The 24,046-nt window shown below is 47.8% G+C and overlaps 1 protein-coding gene across 3 annotated transcripts in view; it reads left to right on the top strand.

The window, feature by feature from the left end:
* SMOC1 (SPARC related modular calcium binding 1) overlaps positions 1-24,046 on the top strand; it is a 146,616-nt gene that overhangs the window by 107,640 nt on the left and 14,930 nt on the right. For 2 of the 3 annotated variants that reach the window (XM_014784340.2, XM_087448315.1), the window contains exons 6-10: positions 516-605; positions 2,588-2,668; positions 18,940-19,132; positions 19,653-19,735; positions 21,561-21,666. In XM_014784340.2, coding sequence (XP_014639826.2) covers positions 516-605; positions 2,588-2,668; positions 18,940-19,132; positions 19,653-19,735; positions 21,561-21,666 — 553 coding nt within the window. The remainder of the gene's footprint in view (positions 1-515; positions 606-2,587; positions 2,669-18,939; positions 19,133-19,652; positions 19,736-21,560; positions 21,667-24,046) is intronic. The other variant, XM_087448317.1, reaches the window with a different exon arrangement.

Below are 24,046 nucleotides of genomic sequence, written 5' to 3'. Positions count from 1 at the left end.
AATTAGGATGGAGAAATAGCTAGGAAGTTGGGAGGGAATAGCACCACATTCTTTTGTGTTCCTTTAGCTCTTCAATGAGGGCCACTAGAAAGGTACTGGGCTGGTACCTTTCACAAGAGGGCAGGAAGGAGCTGGAGATGCCAGAATTTCATGTCACAAGTGTGCTGACCTTGTCCCAACAAGCCAGGCCAAAAATCAGTGCCTCTGGGGAAGATGGCTCTCCCACCTTTCCTGTGGGGAGGAACAAGGGCTGACAGACCCATGCTGGTGCACCCAAATTTGTGAGAAAGTATCCTCCAAAGCCATGACAACATAGCTCCCTTCCGTGGGATGGCGAGCACACACCTGAATTTGTCTTACTGTTGGTGTTTCTCTATGGTTCTCTTTCCTTCTTGTTCTTTCTTCTTTCTTTTCTTTCTCTTTGGTCTTTTCACTGGGACTTGGCCGGGCCATGTGCAAACCCCAACCATTCAACAGTGCTGGAGAGTAGATAGTATTTACCTCAATAATGGTAGTCTCTTTTCGATTCTTTTTAACGCTCAATTCAGATGACGGGTCTAAGCCGACACCCACGATGGAGACTCAGCCGGTGTTCGACGGAGATGGTAAGCTCTTGTATCACTTCCGACTCGAATTCCACCATCTGTGTTCAGATTTGGGGAAAGTCTTTCCTTCGGATGTTTGTTTAACCTTTATTATTATATATTTTTCTTTTTTAATTTCAATTTTACCCAGTTTAAGCTGGGTTGTTTTAACCTTTTAAAAAATGCAAACCCTCCCAGGAACTGGTACACTCTCCACTTCTGGAAAGGCCCTCTGTTCTTGACAGACTTCCTGCCTGGCTGCTGGTGTCCAACAATAACATGGCTTGAACAGATCCTTGGAGCTGCCAAGACGAAGGGGCCATGGCTGAGAGAGACAGTCAGGCCGGCAGTGTCCCTTTAGTAAATGAACCAGCACTTCTAAGTTCCTACTCTGTGCCCAGCTCTGTGCTAGGCTTCTGGAAGTCAAAGGAGAAATAGACGAAATGAAGCCTTTGCTCTCAAGACAGTGGCAACTATTGGAGAGCTTTGTGTGTTAAATTATATGGTCTCAGTTTTTATTGTGGTAGACATTTATGGAAAAAAGAGATCACAATGGCCTGGGAAAAGATTCTGTGACTAGATGGGACTTGGGCTGGATCTTGAAAGTGGGGGGAGGAGCCAGGCAGGGGACTGGCGTGAACAAAGGAAGGAGTATGGTGGGGATGGGGTCTGGTGAGGAAAGTAGCAGGAAAGAGACTGGTAATAGAGCTGGTTGGCCAAGTTTTAGAGACGTTGAGAGTTGAGTCAGACATTTGGGAGAGGAGAAATTCTAGGTCAAGAGACATAGTGGTGGCTGGTGGCAAAATAGAGACGGGATGTCCCTGGAGGTGTGAGGAGTAGACAAGAGGAGCTTAGAGTGTAAAAGGCTGGCCTCGATTTGTGTTTGAGTTTCTCAGGGCCTATATTCTTCAGTGTGCTTTGCTAAGTACTCCAGGTTCCCATGAGGAGGAGCAGGAAGCTTGGCAGAGTGAGGTTTCTAGAAAGTCTGACAACAAGATTCGGCTCTCAGTGTAATATATAGCAACTCGTTAGCAGCTTTCAGCCTAGTGTATCCAGTCCTGGGTCATAAGACTGGACAGTGAGACAGAGGAATAAAAATAAATTATGCCACTGGTTGGTACTGTGGCTAGGGATGTCCCCAGCACAGGCTTGGCTCGAGAGAGAAGGATTGAAATGTGAGATATGTTTTGCAACTGGTCATTTAGTGGAACATATGTGTGCTTATGCCTAGAAATTCAAACATTTCTATGATCCACAAGGGTCCTGGATCATTGGCAACTCTGGGACCCTGGGGGATCGGGTGGAGAATGGAGACCATGTCAGCTTGGGAGACCTCCCCAACCACCCGCCGAAGATCCTGTCACTCTACAGCCTGTTGAGGGTCATCTGGATTCCCACACCACCTGTCCACGGTGTGACCCAAGCCCTGGAGAGCCTAGGGGCACCCCGGAGCACTCTGGATGGAGGAATTCAGCCTCTGTTCAATGAGAAACCACTAGAAAGGGAATTGAAGCACACATTAGACCCATTACTTTCTTTCCCACGTGGGGCAGAGTCTCAGCAAGTTGAAATCTGTTGTGGCTCAGCCGTTTCCTCCAAAATGGTCTCTGTGGTTTGTTTGGCGTTCGTTTGTTGATTTATCCCCTTTAAATCTTCTTCCAAGGAAGCAGCTGAGAGAGACTTGGCTTGGCCCATGTTCCTCACCTCCTGGGATAATATTTTTATTCCTGGATGGAGTGGCTCAGCGCCTCTGGACTCTGACCACTCTGCCTCCCGGCACAGGAGGCCCCAGTTGGCTCCTATGAGCTAATGGGGAGAGGAGCTTCTGTTGTGCGGAAGCGAGAGGGCTTTGGGACAAAGTGGATATGGAACGAGGGAGATAGCTCAAGCCTCGAATGCCTCAGATGTTTAAAAAAGCTATTAAGAAATCTGGAGGGTACACTCCAAGTTAATACTCTCTTTCCCCAGACTTCATATTCTCTCTCCTTTTTTTTTTTTTTCAGAAATCACAGCTCCCACTCTCTGGATTAAGCACTTGGTAATCAAGGACTCCAAACTGAACAACACCAATGTAAGAAATTCAGGTAAATAATCTGCCTTGGATTATATACATACCAGGTCCGTCCATGGTTGCCCCATGGTCGCTCCATCACTACCTGCTGTGTGGGCTTGGGTGAGTCATTTAACCTGTCTGATCTTCAATGTCTACAGCTGTAAAATGACATTAGATGAGGTAATCCCTTCCAACTTTAATTTTCTTCAGTTGTTATCTCAGGAATATCTTACGCCTTTAGGTAAAAAACTTTTGACTGTATGTTTTAATATTTTAATTGACTTCTACATGCCATGCCGAAGAGTTTGAAAGAAGAATGGCTCGACATACAGAAGTTGGACTTCAAGCCTCAAGAGACTTGGTTCTATGTGGTTTTTTTGTGTGTGTGTGTGAGGAAGATCAGCCCTGAGCTAACATCCATGCTAATCCTCCTCTTTTTGCTGAGGAAGACCGGCTCTGAGCTAACATCTATTGCCAATCCCCCTCCTTTTTTTTTTTTCCCCAAAGCCCCAGTAGATAGTTGTATGTCATAGTTGCACATCCTTCTATTTGGTGTATTTGTGTCGCTGCCTCAGCATGGCTGGACAAGCGGTGCGTCAGTGCGTGCCCGGGATCCGAACCTGGGCCACCAGTAGCGGAGCGCGCGCAGTTAACCGCTAAGCCACGGGGCTGGCCCCGGTTCTATGTGTTTTTAAGGCTCTAAATAGCTGCTTATACTCGTGTCTTTTCTGGTCTGATCTTTTGAGGGTCTTGCTAGTGGTCAGGTTTTGGTACTGGCTGAACCCCTTGTAGAAAGGTGATAAGTTTTGAAGACTGATCAGATTTGTAGGACTTATTTGTAACATTCATTTACCATCAATGAAGACCAAAATCAATAAAGTCCATATACCATCAGTAAGGACCGGATGTCCATCGACAGGAAAATACATGAACAACCCAATCTTTACCTCTATCAGGAGGGCATCATTCTTCTTTCAGCCTGAGACTTCATTGTGAGAAGTGCCACTCAGCGTAATTTATGCCTGGCTGTTGAATTTAGCCATATCATCTTTTCCTTATAGATAGCAAGGTCTACAAACAAAAGATATATCCCTGACAAGGGGCAGGCAGTTTTACATGACCGTCAATCAACAAGTATGCCATCCTTGGCCCCCTTCAGGTTTATCTGTATGCCAGTTCTGTGGTAAAGGTGGTGGTGTGGGCACTAGAGTGTGTGGGATGATTTGGGCCACGAGGTGAATCCATACAGCATTGGTTGATTTTCTCTGTGACTTGGGCTGGTCAGTACCTTTGCATATGTTTGGTTCCCTGTTTGAGTAAAGCTGGAGGAGGTGTGGGACGGTGGGGTGGGAAGGAGACCATGTGAACTCCCATGGGCCAGAGTCTTTTTCAGACCAGTTGTGTGGTTGAAGCCCAGGCTTTGGAATCCGTGAAACCTGGCTTTACTTTCTGGCTCTAACACTTAGTGAGGGACTAGATCAAGTCAAATTATCCCCCTGAGCCTCAGTTCTCATCTGGGATCATGATTTTTTCCTCAAAGGACTGTGGTTAAAGTTAACTGAGTTAATGTCTGTATGCTACTTAACCAATGCCTGGCTAAGTGATAACTAGTAAGTGCATGATAAAGTCTAAGTACATATATTTATTATCATCATCATTATTGGTAGGAAAAAATGGCAATGTTATTGATACTGCTTATAGTGAGAAATCTTCAATCAGGAAAGACTTTGTGATTGTCACCCTAAGCAAAAGTATCTATCAGGAGACTTCTTCTTAAGACCTTCCTCCTTTCCCCCATTACTGTTAAGCAAATATGTTAAGTCAAATAGAAGTTGTTTTGGTGCCTGTGGTACCTGGAAGTTACATCTACAAATGGTCTCCCCATTTTCTGAACCTCTAGCAGGTCTGCAGAGCCCTAGTATGAGGCTTAATTCTCATTCTGTAACCAAGTGGTAGATGTGAGGGTGAGCCTCTCTCTGAAATTATACAGCATCTTTTGCCTGAAACATTCATTAGACATTTAGCAATTGCTTCCATGAATTGCTTTTTTTCCATCTACCAGTGGTTAATTTCTCTACCTAGGTTATAAACTCTGTGAGGGGAAGGGCTTTATTGCCTGTCTGTTATATCTATTGTAGAATCTAGCTCAATGTGTTTGCTTTGGGGAAGGATAGAGGAGAAAAGATCATCAGCAGCAGCAAAATCAGAATCATCACTGTCGTCATAGCTAATTCGTGTCAGGTCCTGTATAACTTTACATGTGTTATCTCATTTGAGCTTCACTGTAACCGTATGAGTATTGTTATCGTCTCCATCCTACAGACAAAGAGTCAGAGGCTGAGAGAGAGGAGGTAACTTGTCCTGGGTCACAGCTAGTAAGTGGTGGTGCTATAGAAAACTACATATCCTTGGGAAGAGAGTGCCTGTCTTCTTGAGCTGTAGTCTCTTGAGTGTGGTGAAGTGGCCATGTCAAGTGGTTCATAATGTTTGCTTCCACTTCATTTCTTCTGCTTTCCATTCCTACTTCCCCTATATAGTTTCCAATTGGATTAGTATGGGGTCATGTTGAGAAATGGTTTCCAGGCAGGTACAACCACCTTCCTTTTGTTGGAGTGACCAGGCCACCTTTAATTTTATTTATTTATTTATTTATTTTCCCCAAAGCCCCAGTAGATAGTTGTATGTCATAGCTGCACATCCTTCTAGTTGCTGTATGTGGGACGCGGCCTCAGCAAGGCTGGAGAGCGGTGCGTCGGTGCGCGCCCGGGATCCGAACCCGGGCCGCCAGCAGCGGAGCGCACGCACTTCACCGCTAAGCCACGGGGCCGGCCCCCGGCCACCTTTATTTTTCCCTGGTTGGCTCTGGTTATGTCTGTGAGGATAGTGTGTAGGACAGGATAGTTGGGGGGGACCTAAAGTTTCCCTAGGAGAAACTGAGACCAGTGGTAATTATCAGACATTGATGCCTTAGAAATTTCCTTGTAAACTGGGGACTTTCTCACTTGACACCATCATGATCAAGTGGTAATACTGAGTGCCTGTCCATCTTTTTGATGTCATTATGTGTAAGAGACATGGTATCACAAAGGCATATAGCAGGGGTTGGCAAATGGCCACCTGCCTGTTTTTGCAAATAAAGTTTTATTGGAACACAGTCACACCTCTTTATTTACGTATTGTCTAGGCTGTTTTTGTTCTGCAACAGGAGAGTTGAATAGTTGTGACAGAGACCATCACATTTAAATATTTTAAAAATATTTACTGTCTGACTCTTTAAAGAAAAAAGTTTGCTGGCCCCTGGCATCTAGGATTGAAGTAGAAGCATTTGGATGGGATGGAGGTGTCTTTCTGAAATTTGTCTGGTCCCTCTCATAGACCACACAGAAGTCGGGGATGTGCCTCCTGAGATGTTTCCTACTGTGCCCAGGGAAGCCTGAATCAGCACAGGGACTCTTCAGGCAGCTCACATAGCTCTTCGTCATCTCACGTTACACGTTAGCCTTTGTCAAGCTTTAACATTCTGTTCTGGCGCGTGCTCTCACAAATGGGTCACCAAGGAAGCATCCTGAGGTTTGGCTTTCGTAAGCAGTGGGTAGGTAATCCTTTGTATATATAAGAAAGAAACCTTGTAATAGCAAGAGCATGGACTTTGGTATGAGACTAACCTATAGACCTGGCTTCCAATGCTAGCTTCTCACCGAGAGGCTGGGTGACCTTGAGAAAATTAATTAACTACGCTGAGCCTTGATTTCCTTATATGTAAAACAAAGTTATTAGTGCCTTGCAGGATTTTTCTAAGGATGCAACAGTATATATATATATATATAAAATGCCTAGCACATAGTAGGTGCACCATAAGTGCCTAAAAAAATCCCACAATGGCGACTCTTGATGGAACATCTTTATGTCTTGTGCTGGCCACTTTTCACATTATCTCATTTGGTTTGATGAGAAGTTAGATACACTTTAATGATAACTCATGTCTGGGCAGTTGACTCGTATGGACTGGAGCCTCTGGGTCAAGCCCCAGAGATAGTTTCCCATTAGAGTTTGCTGGAAGATTCTGGGTTCAGGTGAGCTCCAGTCCCCATCTCTGGGGAGGTTGAAGTAGGACTTGGAGAAGCCCGTCTGGGTGAGAGCTCTTCTTCACAGCTTTCTCTCAGAGGCACAAAGGCCATCCCAGTTTCTTTTACACCCCAAACATCCTTCTTTCACACACAGACCCTGTGACGCCAGGTTTGTTTTCTGGCCTGGGGACTGTTGATGTTGGAAAGGTTCCACTGGGCAGCTGAAGTTTTGCAATAACATGACACATATGCCTGCAGACTTATCCTGTCTCCTTCTCTCCTCCTGGAGGTTTTGTTTTTAAGACTTTGTCATGTGTTCACCGTGGTCAGTGTCGCCTTTTGAGTACTTGGCGGCTTCAGCGTTGACAGCTCTACGTCTTCGGACTTCTTCTCTTTGATTCTCGCCTCTGTTGCCACAGGAGTTCTTCGTGCACTCAGAAAGACATTGTACCTGGCCAGCTAACGCCCTGGAACTTGAGAGCAAGCATCTTCTCGTACATGATGTTGGCCAGCGACTCTGTTCTGCTTTTATAAGCAAATAGGAACCATTGCTGAGTTTTTTGTTTTGGGGGCTAGCTACCAAGGCATTTCTTAGTATAGCGAGACTTAAAAAAATTTTTAATCATCTACATTTTATAGAAGAGAGTAAAGCGATTAAAAAAATGACAAAAACTAGGCTTTGTCTCATTCTTCATCCCGTTTCTCACTGCTTCTAATTTTGCTATATGTGGACACTTTCCTACAGCTGGGATTTATAAAAGTCTTTATTTTCCTGTGTGACAAAACTCTGTGCTTTCTCCTCGGAAAATACTATCTCTCAGGAAATATGGTTGTGTGAGCCTTAACTTTTTGTGCAGCGTGGCAACGCCCTCGAGGCACGTAGGCCCTTCCGTCTGCCCTGGCGTGGTTAACTCTTGGAGCCTCTAGTGGGATCATTTGACTTCCTTCCTCCTTCCCTGTCTCTTTCTTTCCTTTATCTCCATCTTTTCTAGTTAACTTCTTTCATGATCTGATCTGAGACTTCAAGAAGGCCCTAGAACCTGGCCCTGTGTGTTAAATCCAAAAGGACTGTGCCTTTCCTCCCTTGTCTTTTTGCCTGGCAGACCTGCCTTCTGTGCCTCAGTCAATGCAGCAGCTCATGGTAACTAGGCTCCCTGGAGCCAGAGCCGTGAATGGGGACACAAGGTGGAAATGCATTTCTTATAAGTTCTGCCATGAAAATGGCCCCTGTCTCCTTGTACATGAGAGTGTTTGCCCAGTTCACCATCCATGTCACAGGTAAGCCGTTCACAGCATCCCTGCCCTTACCTGCCAGCGTCAGAGTGGTGCTTCTTTAGGCCTGCTTTGGGCCCCTTGGCTGCATTATGGATTGCTGTTCCCTCACTGGGGACGCTCCTGCTGGGATAGCTGCTGCCATGATTGGGATTTGGGGTCATTGAGGCAACTGCTCCTCCTGGCTGGATCCCCACCCCCTAAACCCGCCTGCCCAGAAACCACAGGGTGATGTAATGACCTGAGGTCTGGAAAAATAAACAGCTCTCAGGGAAACCAGCGGTAGCCGTTGTAAGCAAATACCCCACAGCCACCTGGAACCTCACACTGACGTGATTGGGAGGAAGAATGAGTAATCCACTAACGTTAGCAGCCACGGACGGGTCTGGGCTTGTGTGCGTTTAAAATATCTATATAAAAACAAACTCTTGATGTTTATTTCTATAACTGGCCTTCTGGATGTCTGCCCATCTATCTCTTGCAGGTGTCTTGGTCAATCATGGCCAGTAGAATGGAGCTGGGGATGGGGAGCAGTGGTCATCCCTATGGCTTTCTCCCTGGCAACAAAAGCCTTTCTCAAGTTTTCACTTTGCAGAGAGGAGCCATAAACACGTTTGGAGGCCCCAGAGAGCCTAGCCCTGCAGTTCATTTTTACCCTGTTTTAAAATTGGCTTTCCTGGTTGCCTGGCTCCTTCACCCCGCGTTGTCTGCTTGGAACACAGAGGTGTAGTGGTGGGGTGGGACGGGTGTGGGTGTACGACCCAGCCTCTGGAACTTGCTCAGCCTGCAAACGTTTTGTTTCTGTAGGTGAGTTTGTATGCTTTTTGGTGTTGATAGCAAAACCATGTGTCCCAATGTTTTCCTTTTGGCCTTTGCTGCTAAAAAACTGAAATCAAAGATCCTACCCAAGTATTATAATTAGCTCCTTCTAATTTGCTAGAAGTCAGCTACAGTCTCTGCTTTGGTCTGAGGGTCCTCAGTCTGTGTTTATTTGTAAAATGGCTTTGAAAGTAGGAGGGTATGTATCTTATAAACACACTCACACATGCAATGTTAGTGTTTGGGGGAATGCAAAGTGAAGTTATGATACTTCATTTGACAAATTTAAAAAATCTCTCTTCTGTTTCCCCTTGGCCTGTGCCCCCTCCTTCCTTCTCACCTGAATTTTTATTTATTATCTCTTGTCCTTAAAGAACAGAGCTTGTCAGATCAAGGTCAATGAAATTACTGAGAAAAACTAGAAAGAACACAGCTTGCCTCTTCTCGGTACTTGTCGTTGCAAAACCACTCTGAAGCATTTCATACTCTTCTTGGTGGAAGGGTCATATGAGCTCACTTAATGGTATGAGTCAATAGAGATGGAGCCTTTCCTAAAATTTGAGTGGATGTGAGTCAGTGATGCTTTGGGGGAAAAGTTAAAAAAAAGATGCTGATGCTATCTTGGGACAATCCATCTTAGAAGAAATGTCTTCAGTAGAATTTATATCTTGTTTTCCTCCACTCCTTGGTTTCTGTCTGTGTGGGAAGGAAGAGGTCATTGCTTCAGACAATGGTGCACTGTGCATGGCCATTTTAGGTTCCACAGAGAGAAATTATTTAGACAGGCTGGTTAGATTGTAATGTCCCCTTACACCTCCTCACCTGGGGCACTTCATCCCAGCCACGTGCCCTGTTTATAGAGCCCACTGCAAACACTCCTGTGAGTAGGAGCTCTCAGCCAGTGTGGGGGACGTGGGATGCAAGATGTTAGTTTTGTTCTGGAGGTGGGGCCTCTGAGCCACAGCACGTTGAGCCACACAGCAGCGTTACTGTGAGGGGGACACGAGGTGCGAGGGAGAACCTGAAGGCCCCCAGCGGCCTTGACCTCCGCTCAGCACCTTCCTTGTGCTTAGGTTCCCCTGGGGCGTGGGAAGCTGGTTTGGATCAGGCCCCTGAGCCATGGGGAAGTGCACCTGATTCTGTCAGTTGTAGGACTGTGGGCTGTGAGAGTGATATCATCTAGTACCACTGCTTCATTTTAAATGAGATAAAGGAGCCCAGACTAGTTAAGGGCCTTGTCCCGGGTCACAGGCCCAGCAACAACTGTTGTGTACCAAAGCCTCTATGTGATGCTAAGGGGGCCAAGGGAAGAAATACAAGAAACATCTAAGGAAGGAGTTGACTGTCGGGCAGTGGTGTGGCAATGGGAGGTGGCAGTGGTGTGGTCCACCCCAGTGGGGAAGAATGTTCTATCACTGATATTGTTTTGAGTTGCTGGCATGGTGATCATAAAAAGCAGACTGTTTCTTAGTTATATTATGTTTTTTTTAATTTACCTTCAGTGTGTCCCTTTATTGCCTCCACCTGGAGCAGACTGCTCCCACTACTCCTGCAGGCCAGTTGGGGAGACTGGTCATTCACAAGTGTGGGTCAGGAAGCCTGGGTTCACTCCACATTTGCTGAGGACACTGCTGCCTTAGACCAGCTAAGACCTTAGACCCTTGCTATGGCTCCTGGGTAAATGCTTCAAGTATGCTGTTGCACTGACTCCTCACAATGACCCTATGAGGCATGTGCTCTTGTTACCCCACTGTTGCAGGTAAGGGACCTGGGACTTAGAGAGCTGCAGTGAACTGCCCAAGGTCATAGAGCTAACAAGTGGCAGAGGCTGATCCTGCTGCCCCCAAAGCCCGTGCTCTTGACCACCATGCTATACTGCCTCTCTTCCAACTGTTGCTGACTGCCATGACACAGTGACAGAACCTTCCACATGCCAGGCCCTGGGGTGGAGTGTGCAGGAGCAGGATGCTAGGCCCTTACTCGTGCTTTTAGCCTTGCCAAGGAAGCCCAGGTATTCCCCCTACCCCCGACTCCTGTTCCTGGAATAGCTGATGGCCCTGAGTTCCCTCTGGCGTTTGGGAACAGCCATCCCTCTGAGCTTTTATCCCATCCTCACTTCTCCTTCTGGGCCAGAGCTGAAGAGCCTCTCTTCTCTTTGCAGTTAGTTCATGAAGGTGTACCCTCCTGCAGAGAAGTGGTCCAAGGTTCCTTCATAGGTTAGGATTGGGTGATATTACAATTTTTACTTCATTTGGCCTCCTACTCTGTGGGGAAAGGGCCTTTAGATTAAATGAGATGGGGAAACCCACTCCAGTGGAAGAGGTAACTGTGTTAAATTTGTGCGTATTCTTTCTCTCTTCTCCCCACCCCCACCTCTACTTGACACACACCTGAGCACAATCTCAGGGGTTGACTCTGTTCCGTTTGTCTGAGTCTGCTTCTTCCCTCGCTGGCAGGGCCTCTCCTCTGGGCCTCTCCTTTTCTAGGCCTATTGTTTGCCCTCTGTTCTGAAGGGAGCCCTGAGTGATGGTTCTGTGGGTTCCCCTCCTCTTCAGGGGGCTCTTGGAGTCCCTGGATGACTCTGAGACTCAGGAATTGGTGATGGCCAAGCAGCAGCTCGGTGCTGGGTGTGATGGAAAGCCTATAGTGGAAAGGCAGAGCCAGCCAGAAAATGGTGCTTGGAAAAATGGTCCTCTGGGGGCCACTTGGCTCCTCCTGTGAAAAAATGCAAAGTCCACAAGTAAGAAAAATAACCTCTTCACATAGTTGGCTTGAAACCATAGGTGCTAAAACTCTGTGTGGCTAAATAAACAAAAAGGGCCTGCTTAGTGATGTACCATAAATCACTCTGAGAGATTATGGACTCCAGCAGCACCTCCTCTGCTGGAGACCACATCCCCATCCCACGCCGGCCCTTCAAGAACAAGAGAGTCACTGCCTTCAAACCTGCTCCTACTTGTCCCTGCTTTTGTTCCTGCAGTCCCTTGCGTGGCCAGATTCTCTGCAGCCGTCCCGACAGCACACACTCACACGCTCACACACTCACACGCTCACACACTCACACGCTCACACACTCACACGCTCACACACTCACACACTTACATGCCAGCCCAGAGACTCCTGAGGCAGGAGCCACTTGATTTCTTACGCCTCTGGAATTTCATGTTGTGACTTAGGGAAGGTTGTTTTTAACACACAGTTTGTTATTCTGGGTTATCGTTCAGCGTTTCATTCATTTTTGATAAGAGGCTAGAGGGGTGTGAGGTATTTGAAAGGATTTCAGGGTAATTGTAGGCGACACAACTCTAGTGTTTTCCTTAATTTTCTTGGCCTGGTGGGATGATTCCTTTTGCAAGGAAACATAAATAAGCTCCTCTCGTTTTTCAGGCGGGTAACCTTTTATGGACTTTTCCCTTAAGAAAATCCAGTACTTGATAGTCTGAGGGTTGAATGTAGCATTTCCCAGGATGAGTCAAAGGGCCAGATATTCTGTTTTCAGCCTCTGCGGTCTCATCCCCACCGTTTGGCATTTGCCCAGCAGTGGGTGGTCCCATCTCTGAAGCGTCAGGCTAGAACAGAATTCTGTGGCTGGATGGCATAGCAGGGATTCAAGCAATAGAGGGGTTCTTACACTAAATACTCTTTATGGATCCTTTAAACCTGAAACATTATGGTTTTCCTAGGAAGAAGGAGCTGGGGGCCAGGGATAGGTGAGGTGAAGGATCAGGAAGGATGTGACAGAGTCCTCATCTCTCATTCTAGTCAAGTCATGGTACCAAGAGTACAGGGTGCATGGCAGGAACAGATCCCCAGTCTTAGACTCAGCAGAGGGAGACTTCAGTCTAGGTTGGGGCCCTCAGAGAAAGCTTCAGGGATGGAGGAATGTCTGGAAGGAGGGTAGGTTAAGATCTTGTGGCTAGTTCTTTCTTCTTGCTACGTCTTACAAAACTTTTCTGACCTCTCCAGAGCCTGACGTGGTGCCTGCACACACCCTGTACCAGCCTGTTTGAGAAACGGTCCACAAAGGCCTCTGACCTCCTCTGCATCGTCTCTGTGAGCCCTAACCTCGCATGTTACTCAGGATCCTGCGTTAGGTCCGACACTCTAGGAGCACCTTCCTCTCTTAGGACATTGTCTCCTGCCCTGTCAGCTTCCCAGTCCCGTTTTCTCTAGTATAAGCAACTCTCAGTCAGAACGGTCTGAGCAGCTGCCTGTAATTACCGACTGAGCCTCCACTAGGAGGATTGCTTCTGGTTCTTTCTCAGGGAAGACTGCATCATTCATCGAGGCATCTTCCTAATACATGTTTCTATGGCCCGTGACTCTTCTGTGTTCTTCTGTGTATGATTTTCTATAAGATGGGGCTTTTTTCTTGCTCTCGTTTTTCATATGGACCTTGGTTAATGTTATGTGTCAACTTGACTAGGCTACAGTGCCCAGTTTGGACAAACGCTAGTCTAGATGTTACTGTGAAGGTATTTTTCAGATATGATTAACATTTACAATCAGTTGACTTTAAGTAAAACAGATGGCCCTCAATAGTGTGGGTGGGCCTCATCCAATTAGTTGAAGGCCTTAAGGACAAAAACTGAGATTTCCTGAGGAAGAAGGAATTCTGCCTCCAGACTATAACATGGAAATCCTGCCTGAGTTTCCAGCATGCTGGCCTGGCCTATTGATTTTGGACTCAAGACTGCACCATCATTCTTACTTGAATTTCCAGCCAGTCGGCTTGCCCTACAGATTTCACTCTTGCCAGCCCCTGTGATTGTGTGAGCCCATTCCTTAAAATAGATCTCCATCTCTCTCTCTCTCTCTGTATCTTCTATTGCTTCTATTTCTCTGGAGAACCCTGACTGTGATACTCACTTTCTCTGACTACTGCCTTCTCTCTCCGCCATCTCCCCCTCTGCCTCCATCACCAAGAAGTTCCTCTGCTCTTTCTCCAAAGAGTTCATGATGGGACCAGCTCCCCAGTACCTGCTGACTTGGGGGTTGGGTTACCCTGCATCTCCACTCTTTGGTCTGCTCCTTCCTTCAGCAGCTCCTCCTCTGAAAGGCAGCATCAGAAAGACAGACCAGCCCAAGGACCTGAAACTTGAATCTTCTAGTGTTTATATTTGTTGGCCATTTTTGCTTAAAAAAAAAAAAAAAGTAAATAAGAAAAAAGAAAAAGATGATAAAGGAGAAAAGATTCCCAGGACAAAAGGATAAACTCTGGCCTAAAATCAAGATTGGGGATTAGCTGAGGATTTAGGCTGTCCATGCTCTTCTTTGCTCCTAATTACCACAAGTAACTGAGAGGCATGGGCCAGCCAGAGCAGACAGAGCTGTTCTGCATGCTTATCCCGTCTTGGCTGGACACGTAAGAACCCGTGCCCTGGGCCTGCAGACGGGGTTTATGTTCGTCTGGTTCAGCCTAGTCTTTGTCTCTCCTGTCCCCCTCCCTGCCCACCCCTGCCCCACTTTAGTCCTGCTTTGCTCTGGCGCTACGTATAACTGATGGTAGAGAGGGCTCTGTGTTTTCTGGTGGCAAAGGCCTGACGGTGTTCTCATTTCTTCCACAGCATACTTTCCTGTTGTGTTTCTTCTCTTAGGCAGCCAGGGGTTTGTGAGTGAAACTTAAACCATCCATTGCCAGGTGGGGAGTGACCTGGCCCTCATTTCTTCTCTGCACCATCCCAGGATAGGATTATAGGGGTGGGTGTGCATGAATGTGTAAGAATGTGTGGTCAGGTATTCCCAGAAAGGCTTGATTCTTCCCTCTCCCCTGCTGTTTATGTCTTTCAAGTATTTACAGATGGTTCTGGTCCATTCTAATAGTTATTGGGCCAGATCTTCTAACCTTGTCATCTTCCCTGAATTTTCTTAAGCAGAGATTGAATGTTTTAGAACAGTGAGTGTCCACCTCTGGGGAGCTCCCTCTCTGAACCAATGGTCATGGAGAGACCCTTGAAATAACCCTCCTGTCTTGCATTCTGGAAGGTGACTTCTTGGTATCTGGGAAAACTGATGGTTGTGAATTTTAAGATTCATTTGGGAGGTGACTGAGAAGGGCAGAGGGTTACAATGGCCCTAAGGATGGGGCTGGCTTCTGGGTCCTCAGATGCCCCTTGGGACGTATTGATTAGTATTTGCATGCCTTCTGGAGAAGCACTGAAGGAATAATTGATCAATTGATTGATTGATTGGCTGAAGGGTCTAAGAGGGCTACAAAAATACTTATGAGTTGAGCAAGTCTAGGTATTTTAGTTATATATTGCTGTGTAAAAAACTACCCCAAAACTTAATGGCTTACAACGAAAATAACCTATTCTTTGTAATGTTTCTGTGGATTGGATGGGTGGTTCCTTGACTGGTTCCACCTGAACTCCCTCCTGGACTCATCCAGCTGTAGAGTCAGCTGGCCTGGAATGTCCAAGAAGACCTCACTCACACCTCTGGCCATTAGTACTGGCTGTGGGCTGAGCTGCTTCGGTTTTCCTCCATGTGGCCTTTCATCCTCCAGTGGGCTGGGCTGGCTTCCTTACCTAGTGGACTCGGAGTGGCTTCCAAGAAAGTGAAAATGGAACCTGCAAGGCCTCTTTAGGCCTAGATCTGGAGGTCACACACTGTCACCTCTGCCCTTTCCACTGGGCAAAGCCAATCAGAGTCAATGTGGAGGGGTCTACACGGGGCATGAATACAGGGAGGTGCAATTCACTGGGACCTTTTTGTAACAACCTACCACACTGAGTAAAAGAAAAATATAGGTTAGAATAAAAATCAGATTAGCACATGGCAGTGAGAGACGATACTGAAGAAAGAGGAAGCACATAGCCTAGGAGCAGACCGCCTGGGCCGGAATCCCCGCTCTGCCACTTCCTACTTGTATGACCTTGAGGAAATCACACAGCCAGTCCTTGTTCCTGGGTCCTCCTCTCTCGGTGAGGATAATAATAACACCTAGCTTAGAGGCCTGTGATGAGTTCAAAGTGAATTAATACAAGTAAAGTGCCCAGTAGCAAGCTTGGTACGTGGTAAACTCTCAAATAGATGTTAGCTAATATTCATTTTACCGTTCTGTAATGGAGGGTAGGTTACAAATTTGGCTTTGAGTTTTCCAGTTCCGAGGCAAAGAGGGAGAAATACTCGGGTACAAGATTTGTAGTGTGCATAAACTGATAAAAATCATTGGTTCAAAATAAGCTGTGCTGTGTCGAATGAGCAAGTACGTGTTTTTACACTCTTGATTTGGAAGGCAGCAGATTTGGGGTAGTCTGCAAAGCAGCTGACCTGGAAGAACGTCACACTGTAAAAATAAATGTATTTTTCCCCAAGAGCAAGTGCTTAGAGGGAGTAACCTCTGTCTAGAGTTGAACAAGACAGGCTTGACTGTCAGGAGCCTTTGACTGGGGTCCCAGCCCTCCTCTCTCTGGCCTGAGTGGCCTTGGGAAAATTCATGAACCTCTCCAAGCTCATCTTCCTTGTCTACAATATGGGCATAATAATGATGCCCACCTCATACGGACGAAGCAATCAGGCAAGTAAAGCCGTTAGTCTGTCGCCTGGCACACAGTACTCAATGAATATTTGCTTTGACTATTATTAGTATAAAGAGGATTTTAAGGGAGATTTTCTCTCTGTTGGAAGACAAACTCTCTGTGTACTTTTCACAAATGGTTAGTGCTGTTATTATAAATCATTCATGTCTCTCTTAGAGGGGCACCTGGACTTGTAGGGACTGTCATAAAGTAATAAACAAATAAACAAACAAACAAATAAATAAAAAAGTAATAAACCCAGCGTTTAGCCTTTTCTCTAATTCCATGCTACCCTCCATTTTTCCAAATTAGCGAGCTTCATCATTTGTATGGTTTTTATTCTCCATAGAGCTTCGTGCAGCCTCTGTGGAAGCTGGCTGTAAACATTTCAGAACATCCTTCAAGGACTTCCAGAAGTCTGACAGCCCCCAAACCATGGGTTCCCACCTCTCCTTAGATGGTTCTCCTCCACAGTTCTGCAGTTTCAGGATCCCCGGTGGTATGAAGTCAGGTTCATCATTTGCTCTGCCTCTGGGGAAGCTTCCTCCCCCATCTCTTTGCCTCTCGCTTTTGGTCTGTTTTATGGCTTCAGAATGTTGGCCTGGAGGATCTTAATTTAAAACCTCTGTCAGAGGTTGTTACATGAACGTGGTGCCAGTAAAAAAACTGTTTTCCTTTGGTTTTGCTGCTCTGTCGCCTTTTCCATGGCATGAAATACGAGGTAGGAAAATGAGGCTACCAAATTGGGGCTTGGGGAGCTGTTGAAAAACTCTTGCCTAATCCCCTGGAAGGTGCCATGGCTCCATCACAGCCAGGGGCTCAAGTCCAAATTCTGGGTCTTTAAGCCCAGTTTCACCAAGGCCCCTCTCTCGCCAATCAGCTTATGTCTCTTTCCTAAACTGCCTGTAGGGGCTATTTTGGTAGTAGTTATAATCCAGTTCAGAATCCCTAGTTTAATGTCTGTCAACCGTTTTAAACTCCTGTTCCTCTAGCCAAGGAGATTCTGTTTAGCTTTGCTGTGTCTGCATTATGAAAACAATAGTATTTTTTTTTCATTTTGCAAATTCAAAATTATATTTTAATAGTGAATATGCTATGCCTACCCATCTCCTGACCCTCAGATATTTTTATGCCCCTAAGGAATAGCCCCTTCCCCCTGTGATGGGAATCACTGGGCTCTTGCTTTTCAGCATTCCTCCTAGGAGGAGACACAGAATCCTTTCCCATCATCTGATGTCTCTCTGAGACAGCGTGGCACTGCTTTGTGTCTCTGTGTACACCTGCAATGTGTTTAAACATCTGCACGGTTCATACGTGTATCATTAATAGAGCCATTATTTCGAAGGGCTTGGCTCCTTTACAGTTGAGTTTGTGTAATTTTGATCATTTGTGCTGTTGTTCAGTGAGCAGCGTGTGTCTGCAGGTTGCTGATTCCTGGCTCTGAGAATGGTACGTTTGTAACACGCTGTGAAAATTTCATGGGATGCCCAAGCCTGTGTTCCTGTCATTTTCTTTAGGAGGAAAGTTGTGGAATAATGTTCATGAAAAAAATAAAGTAATAATAAAGTAAATAAATAGATAAATAAGTAGATAAAAAAGTAAGAGTACATATTTATGATACGATCCCGTTTATTGTAGAAAAAACCCAAGTAGGTGTGTGCATGTGTATTTGTGTGTGTGTATGTGCATAACAAAAGGGCCCAGGGGAGTAGTATTTAACTTTGGTGGGATTATGTGTTTTTCAAAATTTCCTTTATGACAAGAAAAGAAACCCAATATTATTTATTTTTAATAAATGAAAAACAACACACAACAACAAAAAAACAGGAAAGGAGAGTCAGGCAGGTAGACGGGTTGACTGGCTAGGATTTTCAGGTCCGGGGCCCTGTGGGTCTGAGGCCCCCTGGGCTGGCCGTCCCTGGCACAGGGCACCACACACCACCTCAGCCTGGGCCTGGCTCCGGGGAAACCGGGTTTGGCTGTTCAGACGTGTTCACACATTTCCTGAGGCTGCTGAGTGCAGACACCTTCCTGTGGGCCTGTCTCTCTTCTATTGGATGAAAGCAGTGTTGTGTAATGGGCTCAAGTCCATTCAACCTACTTTGTCTGGCCCTGTTGCAGGGTGGGAAGGAGCAGGATTGGGCCTTGTTCCTGCTTCTCTTGGACCTGAGCATCACTCCCCCAAGGCTGGCGGTCTGTGGCTCTGTCCCGCTGTGTCTGCGCTTGGGAGAGTGTCCACACACAGGCCTTCCTGCGTCAGCTTGTCAGCTTGAAGGGCAGTCAGGCTCCTGCACCCGCCTCTCTCAGAGAATTTCAGGAAATTTCACCCCCGAGGCAAACCACTGCTCTGATAAGGAGCGGCCCTAGAGTCCCTGGCTGGCGTGTTGCTGAGGTGGAGCATACTGGGTGTGAATGCTGATGAATCCTGGCAGCGGAGAGGGCTGCCGGGAGCTTCCGGGCTTCCAGTCCCTCACCAAGGGCGGCGTAGGAGACATAGCTCTCTGCGGTGATTCACCAGCTGAGCCTTCAGTTCCTTGGGGCCGGGCTGGGTCCTTGCATGGAGGGCAGCAATGATAAGTCACGAGAGTGATAGTCACCCCAGGCTGCATCTTCTCTTACAGAGAAAGTCCACTCGTGTGACCAAGAGAGGCAGAGTGCCCTGGAAGAGGCACAGCAGAATCCCCGGGAGGGCATCGTCATCCCGGAGTGCGCCCCTGGGGGGCTCTATAAGCCAGTGCAGTGCCACCAGTCCACTGGCTACTGCTGGTGTGTGCTGGTGGACACGGGGCGCCCACTGCCCGGGACCTCCACACGGTAAGCCCCCCAGAGCCTGTCCTGCGCCTCAGGTGGACCCTGGGGCAAGGAGCAGCTTCCTGTTAGGCTGGTACCTCGCATCTCCCGGCCTTACTGTCCTGGCCTGGTGCGCGTCCAGGCACTAGGAGAGCAGTGTTTTCATTCACGGGCAGATGAGGTTCTGCTAGAAAGACCTGGATCCTGGATTCTGGTATTTCCTTCCTAGCTGGAGAAGTAGGTAACCTCTTGAACCTTGGCTCACTGGTGAGAAGGTGATCGTCCTGCCTGAGTCACCAGGTTCTTTGGATCAAAAAGATCCTGTGTGCAGACGTAAGGTGACGTCGTCACACTAGAGTGATTAATATGACATGCCTGCACGTCTCATTGGGAGCATTGTAGCTGCTGGACAGCGCAGGAGATATTTTGCTGTCAGCATTGGAAGCTCTAGGCTTAGTGACAACACAGATCATTGCTGGCAGCAGTGGCTGCAGTCAGCTCAGTTCCCAGTCCCTCCTCACCTCCTGTATCTGTCTCTTCCCAGCTACGTGACGCCCAGTTGTGAGAGCGACGCCAGGGCCAAGAGTGCGGAGGTGGATGACCCCTTCAAGGACAGGGAGCTGCCAGGTGGGAGACAGCGCTGCCACTTGCTGGGCCTTCACCTCCTTCTGTTCCTCCACCCCCCCCCCTCATGCAGAAGCAGCTCCCTCCGCTGGGTCTGTTTCCCCATCTGCAAGATGGAGCAGAGATGCTAGGCAGGGGCATTGCAAGAGTGTGGAGCCAGGAGCCTTGGGATCTGCATCCAGTCTGGGATTTGTCTCTAATTGGCCCTGTGCCCTTGAGCACATTGTTTCTCTCCATGCTCTTACCTTTTGTCTTTAAAATGTAATCATTGGTTAAAATCCTATCCGAACAATTCTACAGTTCTTTCTCTACCTGAGGGTGATTGGGCCAATGTTCTGGGGGCTGGGAACCCTTTTTCCCAGGGCTGCGAAAAGGAGATAGCTTATGGAGAGGGGCTGCCCTGAGGGGTGTGGCAGTGTCTGTCGCCTATCCTGCAGAGTGAGAGTGCTTTTGCAATCAGCCCTGGTGGCCCAGGACTGTCACGGAGGTGACACAAGACACACAGGTAGGGGGCCCAGGACCTTTAAATGTCTTTAAATGCTGGGTTCCCTTAAGGATTTATAGTGTTCTCTGCCAGTGAGTTACAAGAAGATTACCAAATATCAGTGGCTTGGAACATAGTAGTCTTAATCAGTACAAACTCGGATCGATGCTGGTGGGAGCTGGGCCCACCTTCCCTTTCCCCATCAAGACTCCAAAGTGAGAGCTAAAGACAGAGGCTCCTGAAAGTCAGAGGGTTTCCAAGCAAGGTTTGTAGAAATCACCCTGTCACAGAATGGAGTCATGGCGCCAGGGTATCTCCTTCTAGTCATCCCCTCAACAAATGTGAATTGAGATTTAACTATATGCCAGGCATTGGGTATAATCTAGTGATCAGAATTGACCTGAGGCTTACATAGTGGGGGAGACAGCATGCAAATACGTGAATACAGACATATAAACAGTGGTGACAGGTGCTCTGAAGGGAAAGAGCTATGAGAAGGACAGGGAGAATCTACTCCAGAGTCTGTGGCTTCTCTGAGAAGGTAGCGATTCACCAGAGGGCTGGAGGATTTGGGGAGAGAAGGGAATGAAATAGTTGCTGCAGAAAGGAGAATGGTGGGTAGTGAGGGCCCATTTGGTGCTGGCAATCATGAATTTGTCCAGTTGTGTTGTGGCGTTTACACCAGCGATACTGAGCCTCATGAGTGTAGACTAGGAAAAGGTGTATCAGTGGGAAGGTTCATCTGTGCTTGGGGCTTTGCTGGAAGAGTGCGATGGAGGAAAAGAGAAGCAAAGGATTTGAGGGTATTTATAAGGGAGATTTGATCGTTATAATCTAAGTTGGATAAGGAAGGAAGTGGAAGAAGACGGAGGTTCTTGGATGGATAAACTGGTAGGTCCACTTGAGTCAACTTTGACCACTGGGGGTTCTCTCTGTCCCATGTGCCCCTGCAGCACCTGGTCCTTCCCTCTAGAGGAGCGTTTTCACTCTCTAGGAGGAGTGCCTGGTCATACTATACCACAACTAGCTTGAGTTCCCCAGTAGACTGTGAACTCATGAGGATGAGGACCCTAACATTTACCATAGTGCTGAGCCAATACTCGGCAAAATTTGTGGAATGGGAGAAAATGGAAAGCATTGTTATCCATTTGGTCTGATGGTCCCTCGTGGGCTGTGGGTGGAGCAACTGTGGAGGTTTATGAGAACTACCTGAGCAGTAAACAGTTCCCAAAGTGGACTTGGTTGGACGAAGAGGACTTGGAGAGGTTTGGGAACTGGTAGTTGAGGAAGCGTTTACTTGATTATTTACCTGGCACCTGCCTTCAAATCTCCCTTATTTTTCAGGCTGCCCAGAAGAGAAGAAAATGGAATTTATCACCAGCCTGCTGGATGCCCTCACCACTGACATGGTACAGGCCATTAACTCAGCAGCACCCACTGGAGGCGGGAGGTGAGAATGTGTGCAGGACTCAGGCCCAGCGGGGAATGTGGGGCCCCTGACTTTTCAGATGCTGCGGGAGGCTGGGAGAGCAGGGAGCGGTCAGGTAGGGCAAGGCTGGAAGTTGATCCTTTTCCTGAAACCCTGTAGCTATGGCTTTGTCCTACCTTCCGCCAAAAATCTCCCTGCCCCTCTCCCCTCCCTCTTCTTTGGGAGTTGCTTGTCTCTAGCTTGTAGTTACCTGATTTCAGGCAAGTCCAGGGGTGTCTGGAGACTTCCAGCACTTCAGTCTCAGAAGTGGATGCGTTGGAGTGAGAGTCCTGAATGGCAGGAAGGGGGATGGGCACATGATGGGGACAGGGAGGGCAGGGAGGTAGTAGAGAGCACTTGTTTTGCTTTTCTTCCGACAAGGCAGGAGCCATGTGCCGTTTTGGATTCCTGAGAATCCCACGGGGCTCTGGGCAGTGGGCTTGGACACTCCCATAGCCAAGTTCAACTTAGTTCAGGGGCTCATATACTGGCTGAGGTAGTCCTGACATGAGGCCATGCTCCCCAGTGACCAGCATCAACAGCAGTCACTTCTGTGGCCTGTTAGGCCAGTTGTTTGGAGCATGCAGGCCTGCATCCATCCATCCATTTGCTCAGCACCTCTTGAACACGCACAGTATGCCAAGCACTGGGCTGAGGACTGGGAATCCAGGGATATGAGGCATGTTCTTGCCTTCAAAGAATGCAGCCTAGTGGGGATACTAGGCTGCAGACAGATACTTACACACTGTATGCTAGGTGCTAGAACAGAGATAGAAAAAGAGAGAAGGGTTTGCTAACTTAGTCTGGAGGAGTGAGAGAAGGCTGCCTGGAGAAGGTGATAACTGAACTGAGTTTTGAAGGCTAGGTAAGACTTAGCCAGTAAAAGAAGGAAAGCCATTCCAGGAAAAAGGAAAGAATATTATGACTTCGAGAAAGTGCATGTCCATAGTTCAATGGCTGGGCTGGGGTGCGTGGGGTGGATGAGGAGGAGGAGGAGATAAGAGTGGTAATAGATGAGACAGAAGAGGCAGGCAGGAACCAGGTCCCAAAGGGCCTGTGAGATGTGCTTCCCATTATGAAGCCAGGCGGGGAGGCACAGCAGGGGCACTGTGGTCGGGGGTGTTCAGGCTCCTAGAGCAGCGGAGGAAGTACCATGTGGTTGGCGGGGATGAGCAGCCTGCCTCTGAGCTTATGTGGCTCACCAAGGAGGGGGCTAGTCCCCTGCATCTGCCTGGAGGAAGAGCTGACATCAACAAGGCGAAGAGTGCCACCACGATGACAGGCCCAGGCTCCCAGGCCTGTAGAAGGGCCCAAGCATGGCCGCCCTGGGGGTGCTCAGCAGGACCACAGGGTGTGTATCCAGGGTAGGGAACCAGGACTCCAAGCACAGCTGCCGGTGGTTCTGTGTCCTGAGGTGGAAGAGGCAGCCATCCTGAAAACCCAATTTTATGTTGCATCCAAGTGCGTGCAGTGGCTGCCTCGTGGTTGCCACTCTTGGAAACTGCTTGTCCGGGCACCTGCTCTCAGCACCCCCATGGTCCTGTGAGCCCTGAGGCTGGCTTCTGGCCCTGGCTCTGTTTTTGCTCACCTGTGGGTGGGGGCCAGGCCTCTCCGAGGAGGAGCACAGCACTATGTCTGAGGACATGGAGACAGGGTCTGACAGGCCGCAGACGGGAGCTGCTCGGAGACGCCCGTGGTGCTCCTACATAGAGAGGGCTGTGTCCCTATCTCCAAGAAGTGGGGGGGATTTTGAAATATTCAGTATGATGTGCCTTTATGTTGTTTATACTTAGAATAAAAAAAATTCCTGTTTCATGCAAAAATGGATATGAGAAATTTATGTTTATTAGAAGAGAGGGGAAAAAGGAAAAGAGGAGGGGACGTGGACTTAAAAATTCCAGGTCTGGGTGCTTCCTGCCCACAACTGCCCGAGGGCTGCTGGCTCTGACCACTGGCTCAGGGGCCTGCCTGGCACTTCAGTCCTCAGGAGACAAGACTTCCAGCTCCGTCCCACGTGCTTGCACGGGAGCCCAGCCCTCGAGCACCGGGGGGCCACCACTCCAGGCAGGCCGAGGGCGCCAACCCGGCTGAGTCCTGCCAGCAGGTAATGGGCCACTGGGCCGAGAGCACAGGTGGGCCCCGCTGCCAGGGGCAGTCAGATAGACACCTTGCCCTTGAATCGCAGGCTGATGGGATTTTCACAGAAAATAAAAACCAAGAAGTTTTTAATACCAGTGTGTCCTTAGGGAAGGGATTTTTTCTTCCAAAAAAAGCCTCTCTTTTAGGTATAATGTAGAGTTGGGAGAAGTTTAAAAAAATATTCTTTCCTAAACATGTTTTTCATTTTAAGCTCATGTTAGCT

This window comes from Ceratotherium simum, chromosome 24 (assembly GCF_057802395.1).
Source record: "Ceratotherium simum simum isolate JZ-2026a chromosome 24, ASM5780239v1, whole genome shotgun sequence".
NCBI lineage: Eukaryota > Metazoa > Chordata > Mammalia > Perissodactyla > Rhinocerotidae > Ceratotherium > Ceratotherium simum.
This window is presented reverse-complemented; position numbering and strand designations above follow the sequence as displayed.